Source organism: Oncorhynchus mykiss, chromosome 25, assembly GCF_013265735.2.
Source record: "Oncorhynchus mykiss isolate Arlee chromosome 25, USDA_OmykA_1.1, whole genome shotgun sequence".
In the NCBI taxonomy this organism is placed as follows: Eukaryota; Metazoa; Chordata; class Actinopteri; order Salmoniformes; family Salmonidae; genus Oncorhynchus; species Oncorhynchus mykiss.
The window spans coordinates 19,870,154-19,895,878 of NC_048589.1; the positions used below are offsets into that span (position 1 = coordinate 19,870,154).

Below are 25,725 nucleotides of genomic sequence, written 5' to 3' on the forward strand. Positions count from 1 at the left end.
CAATACAATATATTTGCTGTTAAATGTTCATATAATAGCTGCCCACTGTGCTGGCATTATATCAAGTACCTGCAAGCCATTGCAGTTCACAGTATATTTATCAATAGACTAATGCATTTTCCGCTCATCATTTGTCTGTAATAGAGGAGTAATTTTGTTTGGCTGACGCCACCAACAGTAGACGAAATGTGCATGTCGTGGAAGATGTTATCCGTCAGATAGAGCATGCGCAGCTGCTGGGTTCTGGGAGTGTCTGAGCGGCGCAATATTGTAGCAGGCATGAGATCAGCACTCGCTACTGTGAAGCCATGGGCGTTCAAACTGGACAATGACTTGGACTGACAAGAAGAATATGATGTCAAAAGGACAAGACTGAAATGCGCCACCGGCTAAGCAGAGTGTCGAAGAAATGTCCAATCGAATCTTTCCCGGCGTTTTGGATATAGACGGAATCCCCGCTCTGGGATAACGGTGCCGGGTATTAGTGATTTATAATAAGGTAGTTTGTTGTGGCCTACCCTGTTGGAAGACTGCTATTTTTTCCCCGTTATGTTGAAGGCATTGTGTGTATTCATTATTTCCAAGGTGCTGAATTTATCATCAATGTTGTAGGCCTAGTATAGTGTGTTTAATGTTGGCTGCCAATTCACGCCTTTTCTAGTTTTGATAATTTTTGTGTAGTTTCATGTTTTTCAGTGATATACTTGACTTAATCTGCATCTTATAGATCATTGTGATTTTTATAAAGTGCCAATAACCATGTTGATCAGATAGTGATTATGACTATTGAGGTAGCAAACATTCCCTTTAATCTCTGATTTTGGAAGCATTTGTTAATGTTTTTGAAGTTGAACTCATCTGACAATTTAAGTGGACAATTGTAACAACATATGGAACATATTTTCAAGTCTGTGTGCCATTTTGTTCATGAGAGGCACAGTATTTGAATTTGCAGGCTAATAGGCTACAGCCTGCAGTTTTGAAAAGTCCTACATATCCAGTGGGTCATGAATTGCTCATGTTTCTCACCTGCTGTGGGAGTGTTACTTGCTGAGAAACTGCAATCAGATTGACAGTTAAAGGGCGAGGCTGTAAGCCATTTGTGCCAGCCAGGTTCCAGGACTGGGGTCCGTTGTGTGGCGGGATGCTGAGGACCACAGTGGGGTGTGTGGGGGTGGAGGAGAGAGATGAGGAGCAGGAGGATGAAGGTGAAGAGGACTTGCGGGATGGAGGTGTGCCCTTCTTTGTGAACAGGGGAGGCCTACCGGTGGATGAGGAGACTTGGGAGCAGATGTGGAGGCATGTGGCCCGGATTCACCCTAATGGTGAGGCCATAGGGAAACGCATCCGGGGAGCCAGTGATCTGCCCAAGGTAGGATGAAGGTGAAGTCCTGACCTAGCTAGACACCCTGCCTGACTGTTGAGAACTCTACAGGCTGCACTCGTACGCAGACTTTGTCAATAGCTCCCCCCAGAAATATAGGCATAGACACTGTTTCAGTAATATGCACACCAGTCACATTTATTTAAAGTAAACCATCATTCAATATTGAGATAAACATACAGTAAATGGTTCAGGAGGATAAATTTTCCAATAGCATGGGCTTAGTATATTATGCTACATGAACTTCATCAAATTCACACTTACTGACAATAGCGTGAATAGCTGATTATGCAGAATGATGGTAACTGAGTGATTCAGTTACGGCCCGTCTAATTGTACAACGGTCATTTAAACGCTACATATTTCTGTCATGCAACATACAGGCATGCAGAATCCAGTTGAGCTGTCCACGCCTTCTCCTCACCTGGATATAATACATTCAGTAAATCAACCATATGAATGCAATGTTAATTGACTATACAGTACATTTGGAAAGTATTCAGACACCTTCCCTTTTTCCACATTTTGTTACGTTTCAGCATTATTTTAAAATGGATTAAATAAAAACATTTCCTCATCAAGCGACACACAATATCCCATAATGACTAAGCAAAAACTGGTTTTTAGACATTTTAGCAAATATATTAAAAATAAAACTGAAATACCTTATTTACATAAATGTTCAGACCCTTTTCTATGAGACACAAAATTGAGCTCAGGTGCATCCTGTTTCCATTGATCATCCTTGAGCTGTTTCTACAACTTGATTGGAGTCCACCTGTGGTAAATTCAATTGATTGATCATGATTTGGAAAGGCGCACACCTGTCTGTATAAGGTCTCACAGTTGACAGTGCATGTCAAAGCAAAAACCAAGCCAAGAGGTCGAAGGAATTGTCTGTCGAGCGCCGAGACAGGATTGTGTCAGGGAGGTGATCAAGAACCCGATGGTCGCTCTGACAGAGTTCCACTGTGGAGATGGGAGAACCTTCCAGAAGGACAACCATCTCTGCAGCACTCCACCAATCAGGCCGTTATGGTAGAGTGGCCAGACGGAAGCCACTCCTCAGTAAAATACACAACAGCCTGCTTGGACTTTGCCAAAAGACACCTAAAGGAATCTCAGACCATGAGAAACAAGATTGAACTCCTTGGCCTGAATGCCTAGCATCACGTCTGGAGGAAATCTGGCACCATCCCTACGGTGAAGCATGGTGGTGGCAGCATCATGCTGTGGGTATGTTTTTCAGCGGCAGGGACTGGGAGACTAGTCAGGATCGAGGGAAAGATGAATGGAGCAAAGTACAAAGAGATCCTTGATTGAAACCTGCTCCAGAGCGCTCAGGACCTCAAACTGGGGCGACGGTTCACCTTCCAAAAGGACAACGACCCTAAGCACACAGCAAAGACAATGCTGGAATGGCCTTGGGACAAGTCTCTGAATATCCTTGACTGGCCCAGTCAGAGCCCGGACTTGAACCCGATCGAACATCTCTGGAGAGACCTGAAAATATATGTGCAGCAACGCTCCCCATCCAACCTGACAGAGCTTGAGAGGATCTGCAAAGAAGAATGGGAGAAACTCCCCAAGTACAGGTGTGCCAAGCTTGTAGCGTCATACCCAAGAAGATGTGAGGCTGTAATCGCTTTAACAAAGTACTAAGTAAAGGGTCTGTATACTTATGTAATATTTCAATTTTTTATTCTAAAAACCTGTTTTTGCTTTGTCATTATGGGTTATTGTGTGTAGATTGACAATGAAAAAAACAAAAAAAACAATCCATTTTAGATTAAGCCTGTCACGTAACAAAATGTGGAAAAAGTCAAGGGGTCTGAATACTTTCCGACGGCGCTGTATGCTTGAAGACATCCACTGACTATTGTCAATGATGGGTTGTTTGTTTTCGTTAAGTATACTAAGTGTGTCTCCGACTGCACATTCCAGTTAGGAATTTCATTATACAAAATTACATTATTTTCGGACCAAAACCAAGTGGATAAAGCTGTCAAAATATACATTACAGACCACGCAGATAAACATGTCACTAGATTGTCACAGCAACCTTTCAGTTAAACCCCATCACACTTAACCGTTAGGCTACCTGCCACCCATAGACTCACCATAGGGAACAATTAAGATAATGATCATGGGTTAAAAGTTTAAGAAACATGGTTGTTAGGTTAAACAAGTGGACATTCTCCAACTCTGTAAATATAGGGATTGTGTGATATTAATGCCTCTGGTTGTGCTCTGCCTCTCCCCCATAGATTCCAACACTGAGTGTGCCTACATACCAGCCAACCACCAGTATCCCACAGCGCCTAGAAGCCATACAGAAATATATCAGGGATTTGCAGTATCCTTTGCCTGAAATGGTAGAACTGCTTGTCACTATTGCCAAGCTCTGAACCAATGATAGCCCAGGTAGCCTAGATAAAGCTATGACTATTCATTAGACCTCAGGGTGCAGTTGTTTGTCATGGTCAGTTTTTATGATTGACAGGGTGGGCTGAACAGTTTAGGACATATCCAGATATGTCAACAAAATATACATTAGGTTGAGCAAACAAACTAAATTTCATGCATGATGCAAGCACACTATGCTCTGGGTTTGAATTCAAGATGGGTCTTCTGAAATATGTGTTAGCCATGCACTGTATTATGTATTGCTTTAAGCTTCATACATAATTCATAGATATAGGCACAAGCTGATTCCATGCTATTAGAAACTGGCCCAAACACAGTAGATGTACTGAATAAGTATTATGGTGGTGACTGACCAGTATAATAGTTCATATATATACTTCATACTTGTTTGACTCTGTCTTTTTAGGACAATATGTATGTCCTTAACATGTCACAACATCTCAGAATGTAAGGCCATGTTTAGGCTATAATCTATTATAAGCATAAACATTAGCACCTCTCAGCTCAAGAAGCTCATCCATAATTCACAAACGAGGAAGTATGAATATCAGAAATCACTTAACATGGTTTTATTCCCCATGAGAATATGTTTAGTTGGGTTTGAACAGTTCCATGTTGTTTCACTCCCTCTGCATTCTTTGTACTTAACAATATCCTACAGGTACAATCACACAGGAACACAGTTTTTTGAAATCAAGAAGAGCAGGCCTCTTACTGCGTAAGCACAGTTTCTTCTATCCAATTGCTGTTTCCTAACGTTTCGTTTTAGCTTAGCTCTTTGATGATCCTAAGTGTTTGTAAATGTCAGACAGTGTAAATGACATGACTGTTGTCTGCCAGAGAGAATCTCAGGGTTTGACAAAATAGCTTTTCCTGGAGCTGCAGAGAGGCCACAGAGGCAGCAAACAGAAGAAGCAGCTGATGATGTTTACCAATTGCTTCCTAGTTGCGCTGATCATGACAGAAGCTGAAAGAACTGGATATCTGGATCAGCTGTATGTCTGTTGCGCCCCAGGACTGAGGGAACAGGAACTGTTATCATAGCCTAATAGTATCTGTTTCCCGGGCAGGAGCTTCTAGTACATTTTTCTTGCTCATCCACTCAGTTTGTGACATTTGGCACCAGACGCTTTTATTTCAATGTTTCTCAAAGTGCCAGTTTTCTAAGCTTTGAGATTTTTCTAGTAATCAAAGTTTTGCCTAAAGGAGGTAATAATTTTCTCTTTGCATGCATGCACATGTCCTGCAATGTGTGCAAATGTTCTTCAGGCCATTTAGAATCCATGTTTAGAATTATTACCTTTAGTGTAGACTATTTTGTTGCTTTTCCTTCAGGTGTATTCTAACCCTCATATTCTGTGTAGGTTGATGGACATCGCCAAGGAGATGATCCGGGAGTCACTACCAATCAAGTGTCTGGAGGCAGTGATCCTTGGAATGTATCCTTTCCTTTAATTAGCTGAGGTATTCCATGGGTCACACTGACAGCATGTGGAAATTGGAATGAGTTTCTTATGCCCGTGTTTTTACCTGCACATCATTTTTTGGTCAAATTTTGGAGACTTAGGAATGGGGTGAGGATAAAGGATGACCTGGACATGTTGTTTTCCAACTGAGTGTTTATGGGAAACTAAAAATAACCCAGAGTGATGCCCCAAACAGTGTGGTAACAGGGATTTAGATAAGACAAAGCTTTATGGGCACAACCAGGGCATCCAAGTATTATGTGATTAGAACAGACTCGTGTGCTTACAGTCTGAGACTACTGTATGTGACTAATGTATTCTTGTTTAAAAACCAGATCATTGGGGCTTGAAAACTGTTGTTGTCTATGTTACCCTGTAAAGGAGCAGTCCAGTGTGAGCATACAACCAGGTAATAGGGGTTTCCATTTCCTTGACCTTGCCTGTCCCAGTTACCTCAGCAACAGCATGCCGGGTGTGGAGCGCTTCCCCCTCAGCTTTAAGACGCAGTTCTCAGGGAACCACTTTTGCCACATCGTGCTGGGGATGCACAGCGGTGGCCGCTTCGGAGCACTGGGCATCAGCCGGCGGGAGGACCTCATGTTCAAACCCCTGGAGTTCCGCACGCTGGCTGACCTGGTGCAGGAGTTTGAGGGGGCCTACAGGGGCTACTGGCACACCTTGAGGAAGGTGAAGATTGGTCAGTATGTGTCCCATGACCCCCACAGTGTGGAACAGATAGACTGGAAACACTCCATAATAGACGTGGACAAACTGACCAAGGAGGAGCTGCGGAGAGAGCTGGAGAGACACACCCGGGACATGAGGCTGAAGGTATGGGACCAGGGATACAGAGATCATCTGTTAAAGAGTGTTGGGGTGTGATGGGATGTACAGCACTAAAGCAGGACATGTTCACACATTCAGGAAGGATCCTGGGGACTGAGATGGAAAATGTCCATGAACCAAACCAGTCAGCTACCTTCTAGTGATTGCATTAGCTCCAACCAGTGGTGGAAAAAGTACCTAACTGTCATACTTGAGTAAAAGTAAAGATACCGTGATAGAAAATGACTCAAGTAAAAGTAAAAGTCACCCAGTAAAATACTACTTGAGTAAAAGTCTAAAAGTATTTGGTTTTAAATATACTTCAGTATCAAAAGTCAATGTAACAGCTAAAATATACTTAAGTATCAGAAGTAAAAGTATAAATAATTTCAAATATCTTATATTATGCAAACCAGAAGGCACCATTTTCTTGTTTTTAAAATTTACGAATAGCCAGGGGCCCACTCCAACACTCAGACATAATTTACAAACAAAGCATGTGTTTAGTCCACCAGATCAGAGGCAGTAGGGATGACCAGGGATGTTTTCTTGATAAGTTTGTGAATTAGACAAATTTCCTGTCCTGCTAAATTAATACAAATGTAACTAGTACTTTTTGTACTTTTGGGTGTCAGGGAAAACGTATGGAGTAAAAAGTACATCATTTTCTTTAGGAATGTAGTGAAGTAAAAGTTGTCAAATAAATACAAATAGTAAAGTCCAGATATATACTGTAAATAAAAAAAACTTAAGTAGTACTTTAAAGTATTTTTACTTAAGTAAATTACACCACTGGATCCAACTGGGACTGAATTAGTCTGCAGCATATCACTGTACCAGCACTGAATTTAGATTAGTGTCAAATTAAATTGGGATGCATGTGAGCTACATTAGATCTGAATCTATATGAGATGGAAGCACAAGGGGATCGTTGAATGTGAATCCATCCTGAGCAGATGGAAAGCCCTTAATCAGAGTTGCTGACCTCTTTTTGACCCGTCATGCATGATGATATGGAGTTGACCTGCCAATTCAGGACCTATCATCCTCAAATGATGACCTCTCATGGGCTATCATCCCAAACAGTAATGAAAGGAGCCTTAACGCAGGGCCCTGTGAATAATAATAACTAATGTGATGACATTTCTCTGCTCCATTGTGAGTCACGCATGGCTGCCTCAATCAATGGCTGATCCTTTATAGCGAGGGCTCTCACCCAATGGCAGCACTCACAATCACATTAAAGATGGGGACGATTTTACCGTCATCACCGTCAAAACTGTGCCTCCTTGAGCACATTAGGGCCTCATTGAGGTGCTCGCTCACCTTAGCACTACTCTAAGTAATTGAAAGCTGATGATCTGTGTGTGTGTGTGTCCTTCCTCCTCCCTTCTCTGCATAAATGGTGTGCTGAATTTTAAAATAAACGTTTAGTAATTGGAGAATTGCACTTCTCCTTAGTCTACACGGTGGATATTACCAGAACTCAACTTGTAAGCATTTGTACCTCTACCTTTGTGTTGCCCCTTGTTGTTACTGTGAGGTAAACATAACTGTGTGATTGTCTTTCAGATTGGAAAGGCTGCGCCCCCTTCACCCGCCAAAGACAGGAAGAGTAGCATGGGCTCGCCCCTTCGTAACCCAGGCAGCCCCATGCGCAGGAACAGCCGCATCGAGAGACGGTAATACTGATTGTGCAATGTAGTCAGATATCAGGAGCTGCTTAGTCTCACTATAGTCTCTCTGACAGCACAGTAAATACTCGTTAGGTCAATAAACAAGATGCTAGCTGTAGTGGAGATGGCCCTGCACTGATCTGAACAAGCACTAGAGGCTATAAGTCCTATGATGGTGTAGTTCAAGAGGAATCTCTGAACAGTAATCTCTCAGTTTTAATCTGTGTCATGAGAAATCATATATATATTTTTTTGGGGTTTACAGTCCATCTGGAGAGAAGAAAGTTCTTGATCCGAAGCCGCCACCAGACATGAATGGATATCAGATTCGAGTGTGAGGAGGATTTCACTTCATAAAATCATCCTGCAAAACAAGATCTTAGAATGGTGGGGTTCTGTCTGACAAAAGGTTTGTTCTGGGGAATGGGGCTTTTGTGTTCAGTTTTCCAAATAGGTTTGTACCGTGTAAGCAATTTATTTTGGGTATTTTGCATTCAACAAACGTGAGGTATACTGTACAGAGCATGGCCATGTCAATAACTGATTATTGACTAAATGTACAGTACTAGTCAAAAGTTTGGACACCTACTCATTCTAGGGGTTTTCTTTATTTTTATTATTTTCTACATTGTAGAATAATAGTGAAGACATCAAAACTATGAAATAACACATATGGAATAATGTAGTAACCCCAAAATATATTTTATATTCTTCAAAGTAGCCACCCTTTGCCTTGATGACAGCTTTGCACACTCTAGGCATTCTCTCAACCAGCTTCATGAGGAATGCTCTTCCAACAGTCTTGAAGGAGTTCCCACATATGCTGAGCACTTGTTGGCTGCTTTTCATTCACTCTGCGGTCCGACTTCTCCAAAACCATCTCAACTGGGTTGAGGTTGGGTGATTGTGGAGGACAGGTTATCTGATGCAGCACTCCATCACTCTCCTTGGTCATTGTCTTGTTGAAAAACAAATGATAGTGCCACTCAGTGGAAACCAGATGGGATGGCGTATCGCTGCAGAATGCTGTGGTAGCCATGCTAGTTAAGCATGCCTTGAATTCTAAATAGATCACTGACAGTGTCTCTAGCAAAGCACCATCACACCTCCTCCATGCTTCACGGTGGGAACCACACATGCGGAGATCATCCGTTCACCTACTCTGCATCTCACAACAACATGGCGGTTGGAACCAAAAATCTCAGATTTGGAATCATTAGACCAAAGGACAGATTTCCACCGGTCTAATGTCCATTGCTCGTGTTTCTTGGCCCAAGCAAGTCTCTTCTTCTTATTCATGTCCTTTAGTAGTGGTTTCTTTGCGACAATTCGACCATGAAGGCCTGATTCACGCAGTCTCCTCTGAACAGTTTAAGTTGACATGTCTGTTACTTAAACTATGGGAAGCAAATGTTTTGACTGAAATCTGAGGTGCAGTTAACTCTAATGAACTTGTCTTCTGCAGCAGAGGTGACTCTGGTTCTTCCTTTCCTGTGGCGGTCCTCATGCGAGCCAGTTTCATCATAGCGCTTGATGGTTTTTGACATTTTCCATATTGACTGACCTTCATGTCTTAAAGTAATGATAGACTGTCATTTCTCTTTGCTTATTTGAGCTGTTATTGCCATAATATGGACTTGGTCTTTTACCGAATAGGGCTATCTTCTGTATATCACTCATACCTTGTCACAACACAACTGATTGGCTCAACTCATTAAGAAGGAAAGGATTTCCACAACTTAACTTTTAACAAGGCACACCTGTTAATTGAAATGCATTCCAGGTGACTTCCTGATGAAGCTGGTTGAGAGAATGCCAAGAGTGTGCAAAGCTGTCATCAAGGCAAAGGGTGGCTACTTTGAAGAATCTCAAACATAAAATACATTTTGATTTGATTAACACTTTTTTTTGGGTTACTACATGATTCCATATGTGTTATTTCATAGTTTCATAGTATTATTTAACAATGTAGAAAATAGCAAAAATAAAGAAATTAGTAGGTGTGCCCAAACTTTTGACTGGTACTGTATGTTCAAAGCCTATAATTCTAAGGTCTCGCAATGCTCAACTTTGGGGATATCGAACACTCGTTTTACACCAGGGGATATCAAACCCTTGTGTAGGATCAATTCCACGGGCCTACTTATTATTATTATTATTATTATTATTATTATTTTGTTCTCAGTGGGATCTCAACTTACGTTTGAGAGGTAGAATACACAAGGTGCAATTTCAAGATGTGGTTGTGCATCAGCAGTTTTCCTCTGACGTCAGTCACTGGAAGTCACTAAATGAACCCATGTCAGCTAAATATTTTTAGATTGGTAAATTAGTCTAGCGGGCAGCTATCTAAACTTCTAGTAATCCTGATCGAATTACCAACTGGGGGCCCCCCATTGATTTTGTTTGTCACATCATATTAAAAACTGCAAACATTTCTCTCCACCCTATGGCAAAATGTGTAGAAATGCAGGACATTAGCTGTAAACTGCACACAAAAAATCCCCCTGACAAAATTTGTAGAATTGTATGAAATTAGTTATAAAATTGCTAAATTTTCTCTCTGCCCCAAACTTCTTTTAAACCTGCAACGTTTTCTCTACACCCCATGGCAAAAATGTGTTTAATTGGAGGAAATAATAATTGAACTCTCAAACTTAAATTAACTAAATAAAAGTTGCCCACCCTGTTTTACACAGACACTTATATTTAAATTAACAGGCATAACTAGCTGACCTATTCACAATATCTCGTTGAGTAATAGATGTTAAGTCCCCAGCAACTTCTTTCCAAAAATGTGGCATGGGTCATTCAGCAGCTCTGTAGTTCTAGGTTGCTACCAGGCTTTTTATGAAGCCGGAAGCTTGGTAGTGACACCGTTCTTTTATAGTTCATTCTACAATAAGATTGGTTCAGGCAGCATTTAAGGAATTCCCAAAGGCTAAACAGGTATGGCTCATGTTTTTAAAGATGGGTTAATATGCAATGTTACATTTGGCTTAAGCTGTGTAAGGTGTAAAAATGAGTAATTAGACATATCACAGAAGAGATCCATGTCAGTTATTAAGAATTGCAATCTGTCTCCATGTTGTACTTTAAGTGTGTAAATATTTGTTTTAGCTCTGCTGGATAGTAACCGCTTTTGTAGTGTAGTTTGCAATCCACTTACCTTGTGCCTTTTTAATGAACATTTTAATAGACAGTGATAAAGAAAACAAGTGTTACTGGATGAATAGTTTATCTTTAATTTCACTAGCAAAACATACTGTACCATCTGCTCTATCCCAAATAGCCAGCAGACTGAGTGATCTACACCTGATCTCGTATTTGTATGTTCTGCTATTGATTACACATGATTGAATATGGGGTAATTCAGCGTGCAGTAGTCTATTTAAACCTTCCAAAGCATGAGAAGTGTGATTCCTTTTAGGATAGTAAGAGAAAGTGGTCACTGTGGTCAACAGAAGTTTAGAATTTTGTGGTCACTCATGAGACAACCTCACATGCACAATGTTTTTGTCCAATTGTGAACGATTACATTGCAGGTGATTTTTTTTAAAATTTCTTTGTCATTATTCTTGATAACATGGGCATTTAAGGCAGCAGTTGCTTTTTTATATTGACATGGAGTGATATATTTAGTTTTTGTTCAGTATAAATAACCTTGTTCTTATTTTAACACACAGCCTTAGTGTGGTTGTCTAGCTACTCTAAATATTAAAGTTGTATTCAAGGTGCAAAGAGATTTGTTTACAGTATTCTCATCTGCATTTTTATATGGCATTTAGGCCAGAGTTTCTGTAATTTTATACTAGCATCAATTTTTATTATCACCGAGCATTTGAGAAATTGAAGTCCGCACCACGTTTCTAAATATTGCCACAGAGCACATTGAAATTTGTTGGTTGGGATTCCTTTAGTCCACTTTAATTTCAATACCATAAACAGAGGTTGTCTTGTGCCAAAATATTGTAATTGTCCTTTTAACATGTTGTAAAGCTTTCTATTGACTTAGTCAACTCCTCTCACTTTCCTCCCAGTGTGTCTGTTGTTGCCAGGATTTATCTAACTCATTGACATGGGTCAGATGGCTGAATGTTTATTAGCAAGCTTCAGCTATATTTAGAGATCTACAAAATACAACAGTGGACAAAATGTAGTTAAAAATCAATGACCGATGCAGTATAAATAAACTGGGTCCTGAGGACAAACTGATAGCCTACATGCCAACCAAGAGTCCAAACTGGGCAGTGTAGCCTGGACTAAAGAGAGTGACTAACATTTCCTCCTTTAATTGTCTTCAAAGAAAGCTTAATACAAATCCCATACTGAGGATATGTGTACTGGGGGACCATACAGTAAGACAATGAACAACAATTGGTTGCAGCTATACTAATTAGAATTTTCTGTATATTCTCTGTTGCCCGCTGGTACACTGAGACATTCGACCTAGCCCATTTTGGGCTCCAAGACATCCGTGACATGAAATCAGAGGTTTTGATATTTCCTCCTTTCATTGCAATGTGGTCTGTTTTTGTTCCTTCGTGCAAAGATGTGATGACACTGTATTAATACATGTCATCTGAAATATTGTAACCGTAAATCACCCGTATGGCTTTGTGACACTTGAAACTGAAATAAACAAGGAACTGGTATAGGACCAGATTTGTTGAAAACAAATGGTGTAACATTTGAGTGATTAACCTACCTTTTTTCCCATTCATCACATGCTTTTTGGAGAGATGCTAGTGCTAGCAACCAGCATGGGTTGTACAAGTCAATTGTACTGTGCTGGCTGTGTCTACAGTGTACTGACGCCCAAGGATTCTGCTGCACAAATCAATTAAGTCTAATGGAAGCCTGGCTGAATGGATAGTCTACCTGACAGCACTGCAATCGGCTAACAAGGCTTAACTAACTAAACCCTGCTAACCTGACATATTTCATCATACGAGCACACAGGACTGCCATGGTTGTTGCTCTCCTGAACAAACAGCCTCTTACTGTTTCATGTTCAGACCAGGGAGATTTTGATAGCTCTCATATACAGTAGCACAAGAGTAGCTGGTGACTGTTCTCTTATGAAATGGCTCCTGTTAGTATATGCTATAGCTGAATGTACATCATGTAGGTATGGTATGTGAAATGCAAGTGTTGAAATAGGTTTGTTAAGTGGGGGTAGGGATGGTAATGTTCAGTGGCAAGATTTCAAATGTATGAAGGCACAGAGGGAGACAAAACAGAAACCCAGAGGTAACAAACACTAGGTACTACCGCCACCACCACTGTTTATGAAATGAAGACAGGAATAGTGGCCTACTTTGAAAAACCTACTGACCCATTTCTCCTCAGTGCATGTGTTTTGTGCCACGGGAAATTTATTTTTGTGCAGCACAGTCAAACTCATGTATAGGTTTCAAGGTAGATCCTGGAATTCTTACACACTGAACCCACTGCCTGCCTTTATGCTAACTTACATTTAAAAACTCTTTCAGTGATTCATTATGAGATACAGAAAATAATTCCCCGGAAGACCTGAGAGAGAACACCTGATTTATTGTAGTTAGACTAAAGGAAGTGTCAGACCTTGACATTTGTGTCATTCCAGTGAGCTATAACTAGAGGTCTTAGTGTTGACAGGAGTCTGTTGGCTGTTCCTCTAGACCAGGCTTTCCCAAACTCAGTCCTGGGAACCCCCCTGCCCGGTGTACCTTTTGGTTTTGCCCAAGCACTACACAGCTGATTCAAATAACCAACTCAAGTTTTGATTATTTGAATCGGCTATGTATTGCTAGGGCAAAAACAAAAACGTGCACCCAGGGGGAGTCGTAGGACTGAGTTGGGAAAACCCTGGTCTAGACTGCAGTGTACACACACACACACACACACAAAGGCCCCGACAGTGCCCTAGCATGCATGAATGCTCCCTTCCTGCAACCTGAATGAATAATTGATTCATGCCTCAGCCAGCCACACTCATCTTCTCCTTGACAGAGTGCCTCAGTAGAGCGAGAGAGCTTCCATCTCAGTGTGGCACTGCCAACATTCAGGTCACAATTTTAACACCCAAAGATGATGTAGATCACCTTAATTAGACTGCCAAGCTATTGTTAGATTTATTTAAGATTTCTACCATTTGAACAAATAATACTGACTGGACCAAAGACAGAGGATAGGGGGGAAAACAGCTAAATAAATAGAAAACATTGACATTCAATTATTTCACAGTTTGTAAATGTTTTAAGACAAATGTTCCAATTTACTAGTGTAGCAGATTGTGAACAAACTGAGTAAACAAAATCCCCATAAACCTTTAAATCTAAAAGCTTCTTGTATTCATATCTTAACAGTAAGAGCATTTGTCAAATAAACTCCAACTAACTGAATCTAACCTTTTTGGTTATTTTTTCTCTATACATGTAAACAAATATTATCATTCAGAGGACATCCCATCTCTTCTGGAAATTGGGCTGAGTAGTTTTTCTTCATGTAGGAAACAAGCAGAGTATTAGATGGGACTCAAAACTCTCTGTGAGCCCCAGGGACCAAGTAAGTATTCACTTTTAAACATGGAATTGTGCCATGGGCAAATCATGTAAGGTTTGAACAAAAATGTTTAAATGCTTGACCTCTGTCCTCCTGATTCTTCATTGACCATAGACAGCCCAAATCACACAGGATTCAGGTCCAGCTGGAACTTGGCCAGGAGACTGAGGTGGTCCGAGGGGAACATTTCATTGGGTAAACCGTTCATTGACCAGAGGTCCTCCTCTGGTAGGAGGGAGAGACGACCAAGCAGCTTCAGACCTTGGCTCTGCCGTTGACCTCCACCTGAAACAACGTTTTTGGTACACCATCTCTCAATTCTTCTTTCTCTATACACTTACTAGACTGGAGGACAATATCAATGGCTATTATACAGTGCCTTGCGAAAGTATTCGGCCCCCTTGAACTTTGCGACCTTTTGCCACATTTCAGGCTTCAAACATAAAGATATACAACTGTATTTTTTTGTGAAGAATCAACAACAAGTGGGACACAATCATGAAGTGGAACGACATTTATTGGATATTTCAAACTTTTAACAAATCAAAAACTGAAAAATTGGGCGTGCAAAATTATTCAGCCCCCTTAAGTTAATACTTTGTAGCGCCACGTTTTGCTGCGATTACAGCTGTAAGTCGCTTGGAGTATGTCTCTATCAGTTTTGCACATCGAGAGACTGACATTTTTTCCCATTCCTCCTTGCAAAACAGCTCGAGCTCAGTGAGGTTGGATGGAGAGCATTTGTGAACAGCAGTTTTCAGTTCTTTCCACAGATTCTCGATTGGATTCAGGTCTGGACTTTGACTTGGCCATTCTAACACCTGGATATGTTTATTTTTGAACCATTCCATTGTAGATTTTGCTTTATGTTTAGGATCATTGTCTTGTTGGAAGACAAATCTCCATCCCAGACTCAGGTCTTTTGCAGACTCCATCAGGTTTTCTTCCAGAATGGTCCTGTATTTTGCTCCATCCATCTTCCCATCAATTTTAACCATCTTCCCTGTCCCTGCTGAAGAAAAGCAGGCCCAAACCATGATGCTGCCACCACCATGTTTGACAGTGAGGTTGGTGTGTTCAGGGTGATGAGCTGTGTTGCTTTTACGCCAAACATAACGTTTTGCTTTCTTGCCAAAAAGTTCAATTTTGGTTTCATCTGACCAGAGCACCTTCTTCCACATGTTTGGTGTGTCTCCCAGGTGGCTTGTGGCAAACTTTAAACGACACTTTTTATGGATATCTTTAAGAAATGGCTTTCTTCTTGCCACTCTTCCATAAAGGCCAGATTTGTGCAATATACGACTGATTGTTGTCCTATGGACAGAGTCTCCCACCTCAGCTGTAGATCTCTGCAGTTCATCCAGAGTGATCATGGGCCTCTTGGCTGCATCTCTGATCAGTCTTCTCCTTGTATGAGCTGAAAGTTTAGAGGGACGGCCAGGTCTTGGTAGATTTGCAGTGGTCTGATACTCCTTCCATTTCAATATTATCGCTTGCACAGTGCTCCTTGGGATGTTTAAAGCTTGGGAAATCTTTTTGTATCCAAATCCGGCTTTAAACTTCTTCACAACAGTATCTCGGACCTGCCTGGTGTGTTCCTTGTTCTTCATGATGCTCTCTGCGCTTTTAACGGACCTCTGAGACTATCACAGTGCAGGTGCATTTATACGGAGACTTGATTACACACAGGTGGATTGTATTTATCATCATTAGTCATTTAGGTCAACATTGGATCATTCAGAGATCCTCACTGAACTTCTGGAGAAAGTTTGCTGCACTGAAAGTAAAGGGGCTGAATAATTTTGCACGCCCAATTTTTCAGTTTTTGATTTGTTAAAAAAGTTTGAAATATCCAATAAATGTCGTTCCACTTCATGATTGTGTCCCACTTGTTGTTGATTCTTCACAATAAAATACAGTTTTATATCTTTATGTTTGAAGCCTGAAATGTGGCAAAAGGTCGCAAAGTTCAAGGGGGCCGAATACTTTCGCAAGGCACTGTATATATTTCCTTTGGATTACATGCCCCTTACCTTTCTGATAAGCACCAGAAATGCCACGCCTTGGAGAGTAGAAGATGTAGTCGACTGTAGCTCCAACCTCGGAGTGCAGCGTGGTCACCTCAGCACGGTCTGTTCCAGGGATGAAGTGGCCGTAGGCTGACCGCAGGTTCAGGTAATGGGAGATAGTCTGTCTGAACCTGAGGAAGGACATGGACAATGTTATTACATTTAACATGTATTCAGCACTGTCAGAGTGCCTTCAGGAAGTATTCAAACCCTTGACGTTATCCCCATTTTGTTGCGTTACAGCCTGCTGCTACTGGACTCCTATTTACAGTTGAGGTCGGAAGTTTACCTACACTTAGGTTGGAGTCATTAAAAATATTTTTTCAACCCCTCCACAAATTTCTTGTTAACAAACTATAGTTTTGGCAAGTCGGTGAGGACATTTCCAAATGCCTGAAGGTACCACGTTCATCTGTACAAACAAAAGTACGTAAGTATAAACCCCATGGGACCACGCAGCCGTCATACCGCTCAGAATGGAGACATGTTCTGTCTCCTAGAGATGAACGTACTTTGGAGCAAAAAGTGCAAATCAATCCCAGAACAACAGCAAAGGACCTTGTGAAGATCCTGGAGGAAACAGGTACAAAGGATCTATATCCCCAGTAAAATGATTCCTATATCGACCTAACCTGAAACGCCGCTCAGCAAGGAAGCCACTGCTCCAAAACCACCATAAAAAAAGACAGACTACGGGTTGCAACTGCACATGGGGCAAATATCGTACTTTTTGGAGAAATGTCCTCTGGTCTGATGAAACAAAAATAGAACTGTTTGGCCATTATGACCATCGTTATGTTTGGAAGAAAAAGGGGGAGGCTTGCAAGCCGAAGAACACCATCCCAACGTGAAACACAGGAGTCGCAGCATCATGTTGTGGTGGTGCTTTGCTGCAGGAGGGCCTGGTGCACGTCACAAATAGATGGCTACATGAGGAAGGAAAATGACGTGGATAAATTGAAGCAACATCTCAAGACATCAGTCAGGAAGGTAAAGCTTGGTCGCAAATGGACAATGACCCCAAGCATACTTCCAAAGTTGTGGCAAAATGGCTTAAGGACAACAAAGTCAAGGTATTGGAGTGGCCATCACAAAGCCCTGACCTCAATCCCATAGAACATTTGTGGGCAGAACTGAAAAAGCGTGTGCGAGCAAGGGGGCCTACAAACCTGACTCAGTTACACCAGCTCTGTCAGGAGGAATGGGCCAAAATTCACCCAACTTATTGTGGGAAGCTTGTGGAAGGCTACCCAAAACGTTTGACCCAAGTTAAACAATTTAAAGGCAATGCTACCAAATACTAATTGAGTGTGTTAACTTCTGACCCACTGGGAATGTGATGAAAGAAATAAACGCTGAAATAACTAATTCTCTCTACTACTATTCTGACATTTCACATTCTTAAAATAAAGTGGTGATCCTAACTGACTGAAGACAGGGAAGTTATACTAGGATTAAATGTCAGGAATTGTGAAAAACTAAGTTTATATCTATTTGGCTTAGGTGTATGCAAACTTCTGTATATATTACTGCACAATGTCTGATCACACAATCCATTGCACAATTCTTCAGCAAGTGTAAATATCCTACTTCAATTCATTGAGTGCCTTCTTCTATTGCATTAGTATGGTTTTATTCACTTAATTACTTTCCCATTGTGGAGAGGTGAACCTGCAGGTCAGCATTTTATTGCACATCAGGTGTATATGACATATAAACAAAATTGAACATGAAATGTGGCCCTTTGAAAAGGGACATAAAATCTGACCTTGTTGTATAAGGATGCTTGTCCTCAGGATCTATTGGAAATAAGTGAAAGAGTAACATACAGGAGTCATTAACTGTTCTCTACACAACTGTGCTCTGGGGTCTCACCTGCCGTGGGTATAGTTGAGAGTAAATGTTTTGGGGTCTAGTTTTAGTGTGTGTGTGTGTTACCAGGTGTGTTGTCAGTGACCCCTGGAATGAGCTCCAGGTCCTGTGGCCGGATACAGGCAGCCTCACAGAAACGCAGCCGACGCAGGAAGCCATGGTTGTACTGCAGGTTCCCTACACAGGAAGAACAAACAGAGTGGCCAGTCAGACCATCACACAAGACTTAAATGGAGATACTGACAATACTCAACAATCCACCCTGACATGGTCCAAACAGAAAGACTGACACATACGTTCTGGACTCTGGGTTGACGTGATTTGACTCTTTGGCTCATTTACAGTTGTGTACTGGCAGTTGTCATCGATGCCCACGGTGCTTGGCCAAAGGGGAGCGAATACCCTTCTATGATGGACGTTGTAGGACAGATCCTCTTGACCTGATATCTGCCACACATAAGGAAACAAAACACAGAACCCATTGGCCAAGGTAACATACTGAACACCAACTCACCATTGAATTATTAAGTAGCTTAAAATTGACAAGTCATTTTCCATAGGAGTAGTGTGCTCACCATCCAGGCAGGTAGACCATGATAGTAAAGCTGTCTTGTCGTGATCAGTTGGTACAGAGGCATGTTGGGTAGAGCATTGAAGTCTCCACATAGAACAACATTGCAGTGCTCTCCCTTCACCTTGCAGTTCCTCACGATGTAGTCGATCTCTGCCAGCAGCATTGCAAGCTGGGTCAGCTTCACGTCACCCCTCCTGGTGTTGAACAGGAGGTGGGTGGTTGCCACACAGAGGGGTGGGCCCTTGGCAGTGACTTCTGACCCCTGTGTGATAATTGGCTGGAGCAGCAGGACAATGCCCACGTTGTCTCGGTCCAGCAGCTCACACTCTGGCCTGTAGAACTCCAGCAGACTCTCTGACACCTGGGAGAAACGGTCGCCGCGGTAACAAATCACACAGCCATCAGTCTTGGTGCCGGTGCGCCGCTTGTAAACACAGGTGTAGCCTTGAGGATTGAACCACAAAATTACAAATATTGATATACAAACAGCTATTACATGTCTGTTACTAAGTGTAGCTGACTTGCATTATTCTGCAATGGTCTTGATTGTGCCATTAACAGATGCTGAGGAACTTGGACCTACCCATGTCACGAAGGACAGGATGGAGTTGCTCTGTAAAGTGGTTCTCCTGGACCTCTTGCAGACAAAGGATCTACACATGGGAAAAACATACAGCTCAATTCACAAGGAGACTCCGATGACAATTGCTCAGCAACACAGTGTCAATAGATGTTACTGTATTAATTTGGTAAGGTCAGACTGACATCTGGTTCCCATTTCTTGAACTCCTGTGTGAGGTTTGGGAAGCGGTAGTCCCAGCTCAACACCCCTAGAGGGCAGTGTGTGTACAGCTCCTGGTTGGCCTCCAGCAGGTCCTGGGCAAGGATGTTGTAAGACATCACTGTGAAGTCAAACAGGGGCCGGGGTTCTGAGGGGGGCCTTTGGAGAGGCTCTGGCGCTGTGTGGGTCTCACTGAGTTCCTCCCACACCCTCCACACCACTGAGGGGGAAGCAGAGAGATGTCTAAGCAAATGGTAACACTGATATTCTGATGGTGATGTGGGTTCACAAACAATCAATCAAAAACCTGTACAGATGTTACAGATATCATGCAAAATGCTCACCTTGGAAGGTCTCTCTCTCCAGTGAATGTGGGTAGTAGCTCATGCTTGGGAACGCTGTGGAAGGGCAGAACAACACCTCTTTCAAGCCAGGGCCGATGGGGAAATGCCAGCCCTTGGGTGGGGGCTGAGCCCTACTCTCCCATGGCTGTGTCTGGGCCTCTGCCTCACAGAGAAGGGAGACCAGGTCCAGCCCAGGATCCCATATCTCAGCAGGCACTTCACTAGTGCTTGCATGTGGGTCTACAAAAGAGCTCAAGTCTAGTCCTGCTGCAGTCTGGCTCTCCCACTCCGGTTTTTGCACCTGTGCCTTGGTTACTGACTCTCCCATGCTCATCTTTTCCACTATCTGTTCTAACAGGACATGGACAATCGCTTTATCGTCTGTTGTCCTGCTGTCCTTGACTGATGGATTCTGTACTTCAGATGTCTCTGTTGTTAGCTCCGGCGCTGGGTTACTGTTCTCAGACTTCTCTGTGGGGGAACAGGGAGCCTCCTGCACGCCATCATCCCTCATGAGCTTCTCTGAGTAGAGGATAGTCTGCTCCTGGTCCTGCTGCTTTGGACCTTCCTCTCTGACCCCGTCCTCCTCCACGTCGTCTCTCACCTCTGGCTCCTCTTCCTTCACTCCATCAAGCAGCCGACCCCCCAGAGTTACGAATACAGGCTCTTTCCTGTCTTTCTCTGGTTCAGACCCCATCACCTCTTTCACAGTGCTTTTCTTCATCTCTGCCTCTTTACTCTTCTCTTTTTCTAGTGCGCCGTTCTCCTTCAACCATTCCCCAGTCACTCTCCCAGGATCCTTCTTGGCCTTTGGGGGCCCGCTGCTTGTACTAAGCCACGGATCCAGCAGGCCTGCCTGCGTTTTAGTAAATATTTTGGAAGGGACTTCACCATCCCACACCTTATTGTCATTAATGGACACAGAGGGACCCTTTTTCAAGGGTTCTGTAAAAAAGAAATGGTGCGATAACTTACATATGTGTTCAAACACTAGCTTATTATTGCTGCATGCATCTATAATAAAACAAATATTTTAAGCAATTATATCATTACTCCTCATAAAATCAAACAAAAAGCTGTCAGTCACTGCACACACCACAACATATGCACGTGGTACTCATATGACGTCACGCAGTACATTTAGAATCCATTGCGCCTAGCTAAAATGTCAATGCCATGTGTTTGCTATTTAGATTATGTTCAAACTCAAATAGCATGCGGTAGCTAAAGCAGACCAGATTAGCCTTTAGTTAAATCATCGATTAAAAATTGGACTCCAACTAAATATGTGCTACGCGACGTGTAGTTAGTTAGCTAGAGCTAGCTATTCGGCCATTCGACTTTAGGCACCCAAACGAGCCATCATGTTAGGCGAAAATGTACAGGCAATAAAACAAAAATGTATGTGTCGAATGTTTTTTGTTTGTATGTGGTTTACCTGTGACGCAGTTTATAAGCCGTGTTAACGGGTAAAGCCCGTAAAATATCAGGCTCCCAATCATGCTCCGCTCCAATGATTGGGCGGACCCGATCATGCCGAGCCGCGGGGCACCGGGCTATGGCCCGTGATATGAACGGGATGAGTGCCCTTCTCAAATCGAACCATAATCTGCGCCACGAGGTCATGTTCTCAACAAAACATCCATTTCCATAAAATATGTTTTAATTGTCTAACTAGTTTTCAGTTGGAAGGCAGATTACGCGTTTTATCAAAAAATCACCTTTGAAAAAACTAAGAATTCTGTTCATTACTCCATGTGCTTAATTTACATGTCACTTTTGTTTTGACACGATTTAACGTGGGCATTTTCCCTATTCAAAACAACTAGGAACTCGGAAATCTCCGACTTCTGATTTAAATGCGTTTTGTATTTAACATTTAACTAGGCAAGTCAGACAACTGGGTACTCGGCGAAAGAAAATAGTTCCGACTTGGGAACATCGTTTTGAATGGTCATTCAACTCGGAATTCTTTCTAGAACTCCCGAGTTTTTTTTCGTTTTTTCACCGAGTTCCCAGTTCCTCATGCCCAAGGGCAGCCAGGCCGTTTCCAAAACGAATGCAATCAACTTTCATCCGGGCCAGATTAATCGAATCCCCTCACTGGTATGCTCACATTAATTATGTATAATTGTCTTTAAAAAAGAAGTGAACCCATACACTACAACCATCTCAGTGGCAGACTTCATTATAGTGATAACAAGAAAGCTGCACGTTGGAATATAGACTCCTTTTATGTGTTTGTAAACAGTGCTGCACGAGGTGGTGGCAAAACACGCGAGTTCCTATGGAATGCCAGCTAATTAGTGCAGTTCACACTACTTTTGGATTATAATTGGACTTTAAGGCTCGTATGAATGACCTGCTTAATATAATGTTTGTGTCATCATCGCAAATCAACTGCATTATGCTTACAAAAACACTTAAACTTCAACCAGTAAAATGGCCCATTGACTAGCTTTTGCTACACCCAATGTCAATGAGCGTTAGCATTCTAGCTACCTGCTGCATTAAAAATAGTTATTTTGCTAAGACCACAACCAACTATAATCTTAGCGACGGTTCAAGCAAGAATCGAAACATTATTGTAAGCGCATGACAACCCCAAAAAGTTATTTGGTTTAGAAGTAATAACAACGTACGGGCGTTGCAGCCAAGAGTCGCGTAACGTCAGTGTGTCGTGCACTGGAAAATGGCCTATTTGTATAACATTATGGTCTGGAACTGAGAATGCAGAAATTGTATGGATTGACAGTGAAAATCGTCCCAAATCTATAATACTCAATGGTGTACTACCCAGGAATATTTTATATATTTTTTCATGATAAACACTATAAATACAAAAGTATGTGGACATGCCTTCAAATTAGTGGATTCGGCTATGGCAACCACACCCGTTGCTGACAGTGGAATAAAATCGAGAACACAGCCATGCAATCTCAAATCAAATGTTATTTGTCACATGCGCTGAATACAACAGGTAGACCTTACAGTGAAATGCTTACTTACAAGCTCTTAACCAATAATGCAGTTTTAAGAAAATACCCCCCCAAAAAGTAAGAGATAAGAAAAACAAATAATTAAAGAGCAGCAGTAAATAACAATAGTGGGGCTATATACAGGGGGTACCGGCACAGAGTCAATGTGTAAATGTGCTGGAGGCACCGGTGTTGAGATAATTATGTACATGCAGGTAGGATTATTAAAGTGGCTATGCATAGATAATAACATAGAGTGGGGGGTGCAAATAGTTTGGGTAGCCATTTTATTAGTTGTTCAGGAGTCTTATGGCTTGGGGCTAGAAGCTGTTTAGAAGCTGGGGTAGAAGCTGTTTAGACTTGACGCTCCGGTACCGCTTGCCGTGCTGTAGCAGAAAGAACAGTCTATGACTAGGGTGGCTGGAGTCTTTGAAAATTTTTAGGGCCTTCCTCTCCAAAGACAAACATTGGCAGTAGAATGGCCTAACTGAAGAGCTCAGTGACTTTCAACGTGGCACCGTCATAGGATGCCACCTATCCAACAAGTCAGTTCGACACATTTCTACCCTGCTAGAGCCAAGGATTTTGGAATAAGATGTTCGACAAGCAGGTGTCCACATACTTTTGTTCATGTAGAGTACCATATGGTGGGAAATACTGTATCAATGAAAGACATACTGAAATGCAAATAATATTTCAACATGTATATGTGGTGGACCTGGATCTGGTGAGAGTTGAACACAGGAGATGTCTATCCTATCTCTCGAGTCTGCCAAGCAGATAATGTCAGTCCATCCCTTGCAGAAGACCTAGACCTGCATGATGAGTGGGATACAGACCTGGAGGTTGATGAGTATGCTATTTTATTGAAATTTTATGGATAAAAAAACCCATCAGATCACAGTAGTTATTACAATGTATTATTGTTTGTATTGTAAGTTGATTTGTTTTATGCATATCTCACCCTGATGGTTGTCTGATAGTGACACCACTTCTTATCATCGTTAGAGGTGAAAAAGACCACCGCTGAGATGTACCTGCAGGCCTGCAACCTGGTCCGAGTGGTTCCTGTCTCTTACTTCCTCTGGAATCTGGGCACCTCCACCATGAGCCACAACCACCACGGCGTGGGACCCCTGGGGGGAGGCGCTGGTCATTGCCCTGGTGGTAAGTCTGCTGGATGTCTATTGACACATTATCAACTTCAAGGAATGCTCATCAACAGGACATGGACTATCACTCTATCATCTGTTGTCCTTGACTGATGGATTCTGTACTTCAGATGTCTCTGTTGTTAGCTCCAGTGCTGGGTTACTGTTCTCAGACTTCTCTGTGGGGGAACAGGGACCATGCACATCACCAACCTGGAGCTGGCAGGAAACTACCTGCTGGCTGAGGGAGCCAAATACCTTGTGGCGATGTTGAAGGCAAATTTCACCATTCGCCATCTGGTAAGTTTGTATGAGTTCTTTGTAAGAAGGTAATGTAAATGTATCTGGTAGCATTAACATCTCTTATTAAACATGTTCATTCAGAAATGGGACAAGTATGATGTGCTATTTGTCCCACAATCTGCCACAAGAGGGCATTGGAGTTGTGCAGGCCATGCAGTCCTTGACATTAAGAGATGTATTAAAATGGCCACTGTCTAGTAGAATTTGTCCAACAATCGCTTACTGTCTGAAGGCGCTGAGTGCAGAGCAAAAATGTTGCTTGACAACATTTCCATCAAATCCGTCAAACTTTCAGGTAGTACACACAGATTTCAACATGAAAACAAAAAACTCTGTTCAATAGATACACTGAAAAAAATATAAACGCAGCATGTAAAGTGTTGGTCCCATGTTTCATGAGCTGAAATTAACGATCCCAGAAATATTCCATATGCACAAAAAAACTATTTCTCTCAAATGATGTGCACAAATTTGTTTACATCCTTGTAAGTGAGCATTTCTCCTTTGCCATTTCAGTTGAATGCATTCAGTTGTACAACTGACTAGGTATCCCCTTTTCCCTTATGATGCGTTTATATTTTTGTTAAGTATATATTATATTTCTCTACTTTATTTGTGAATCTTTATTTCAAAAATTTCAACAACAGGGAATGGATACATAGAGGACGATGCTAAAAGTTTTGCAGATGCCCTGGCAGTAAGTGAATAGAAATGACATTAAAAAAATGCAGGTATATTGATGACAATACTGTCATTGGAGTCTATAGCTAGCTACTTGCAATATCTCTCCCTTTTGAACAACTATAGAGTAAAGGAGCTGGACTTGAGCCACAATCAGTTCTGTGGGAGAAATGGGGAGCATCAGGGGCAGATGTTAGGTAGAGACCATTTCACTTTATGTCTGCATCTCACATCGTTACGGTTGAGCAGTCTCATGGAGTCATTCGGGTTACAATCATTCACAATGTGAGTGTTTAGCGTTTTGCATCTGCTGTCACTGACCTTGTAATCCTACAGCAAATTATGAAGGTCTGGCGGTACTAGACTTAAGATGGAACATCTGCAAATGAAAGGAGCTGTGGCTTTCTGTGCCGGCCACAAGGTGTGGATAAACATACTCATCCCAATTCCCACATTCAAAGTGTAATTGTTCCTTTAAAAAAAAAATAGTTAAACAGTATGTGATGAAGATATCTCCTCTTCACAAATGTGAATGTGACCCTGAAACACCTAGACCTGTCCTGGAATGTCTTTGGGAATAAGGGGCCTTGACTTTAAGAGAGGCACTGAAATTCAGCAACACTCTGGTATCGAAATATCTAGAACCCA

The 25,725-nt window shown here is 41.9% G+C and overlaps 2 protein-coding genes across 3 annotated transcripts; one reads left to right on the forward strand and one right to left on the reverse strand.

Annotated features, from left to right (window-relative positions):
- Positions 1-36: 36 nt before the first annotated feature.
- Positions 37-8,458, forward strand: LOC110505534 (tubulinyl-Tyr carboxypeptidase 1). Of its 2 annotated transcripts, XM_036963070.1 has the most exons (8): positions 37-499; positions 1,114-1,372; positions 3,652-3,740; positions 4,473-4,529; positions 5,176-5,250; positions 5,727-6,108; positions 7,675-7,784; positions 8,044-8,458. In XM_036963070.1, exons 2-8 carry the CDS (start codon positions 1,145-1,147, stop codon positions 8,114-8,116), a joined length of 1,014 nt encoding a protein of 337 aa, XP_036818965.1. In that variant the 5' UTR covers positions 37-499; positions 1,114-1,144; the 3' UTR covers positions 8,117-8,458. The 2 variants fall into 2 exon arrangements, with proteins under 2 accessions (XP_036818965.1, XP_036818966.1); XM_036963071.1 differs by lacking the exon at positions 37-499 and having other exon boundaries at positions 1,187-1,325.
- Positions 8,459-13,314: 4,856 nt separating this feature from the next.
- Positions 13,315-22,568, reverse strand: angel1 (angel homolog 1 (Drosophila)). Its single transcript, XM_021584817.2, has 10 exons — positions 21,403-22,568; positions 19,965-20,909; positions 19,605-19,840; positions 19,423-19,492; positions 18,841-19,283; positions 18,562-18,712; positions 18,332-18,442; positions 18,162-18,192; positions 16,358-16,524; positions 13,315-14,609 (listed from the first exon to the last, which is right to left on the reverse strand). Exons 1-10 carry the CDS (start codon positions 21,497-21,499, stop codon positions 14,449-14,451), a joined length of 2,412 nt encoding a protein of 803 aa, XP_021440492.1. The 5' UTR covers positions 21,500-22,568; the 3' UTR covers positions 13,315-14,448.
- Between the last annotated feature and the right edge of the window lie 3,157 nt (positions 22,569-25,725).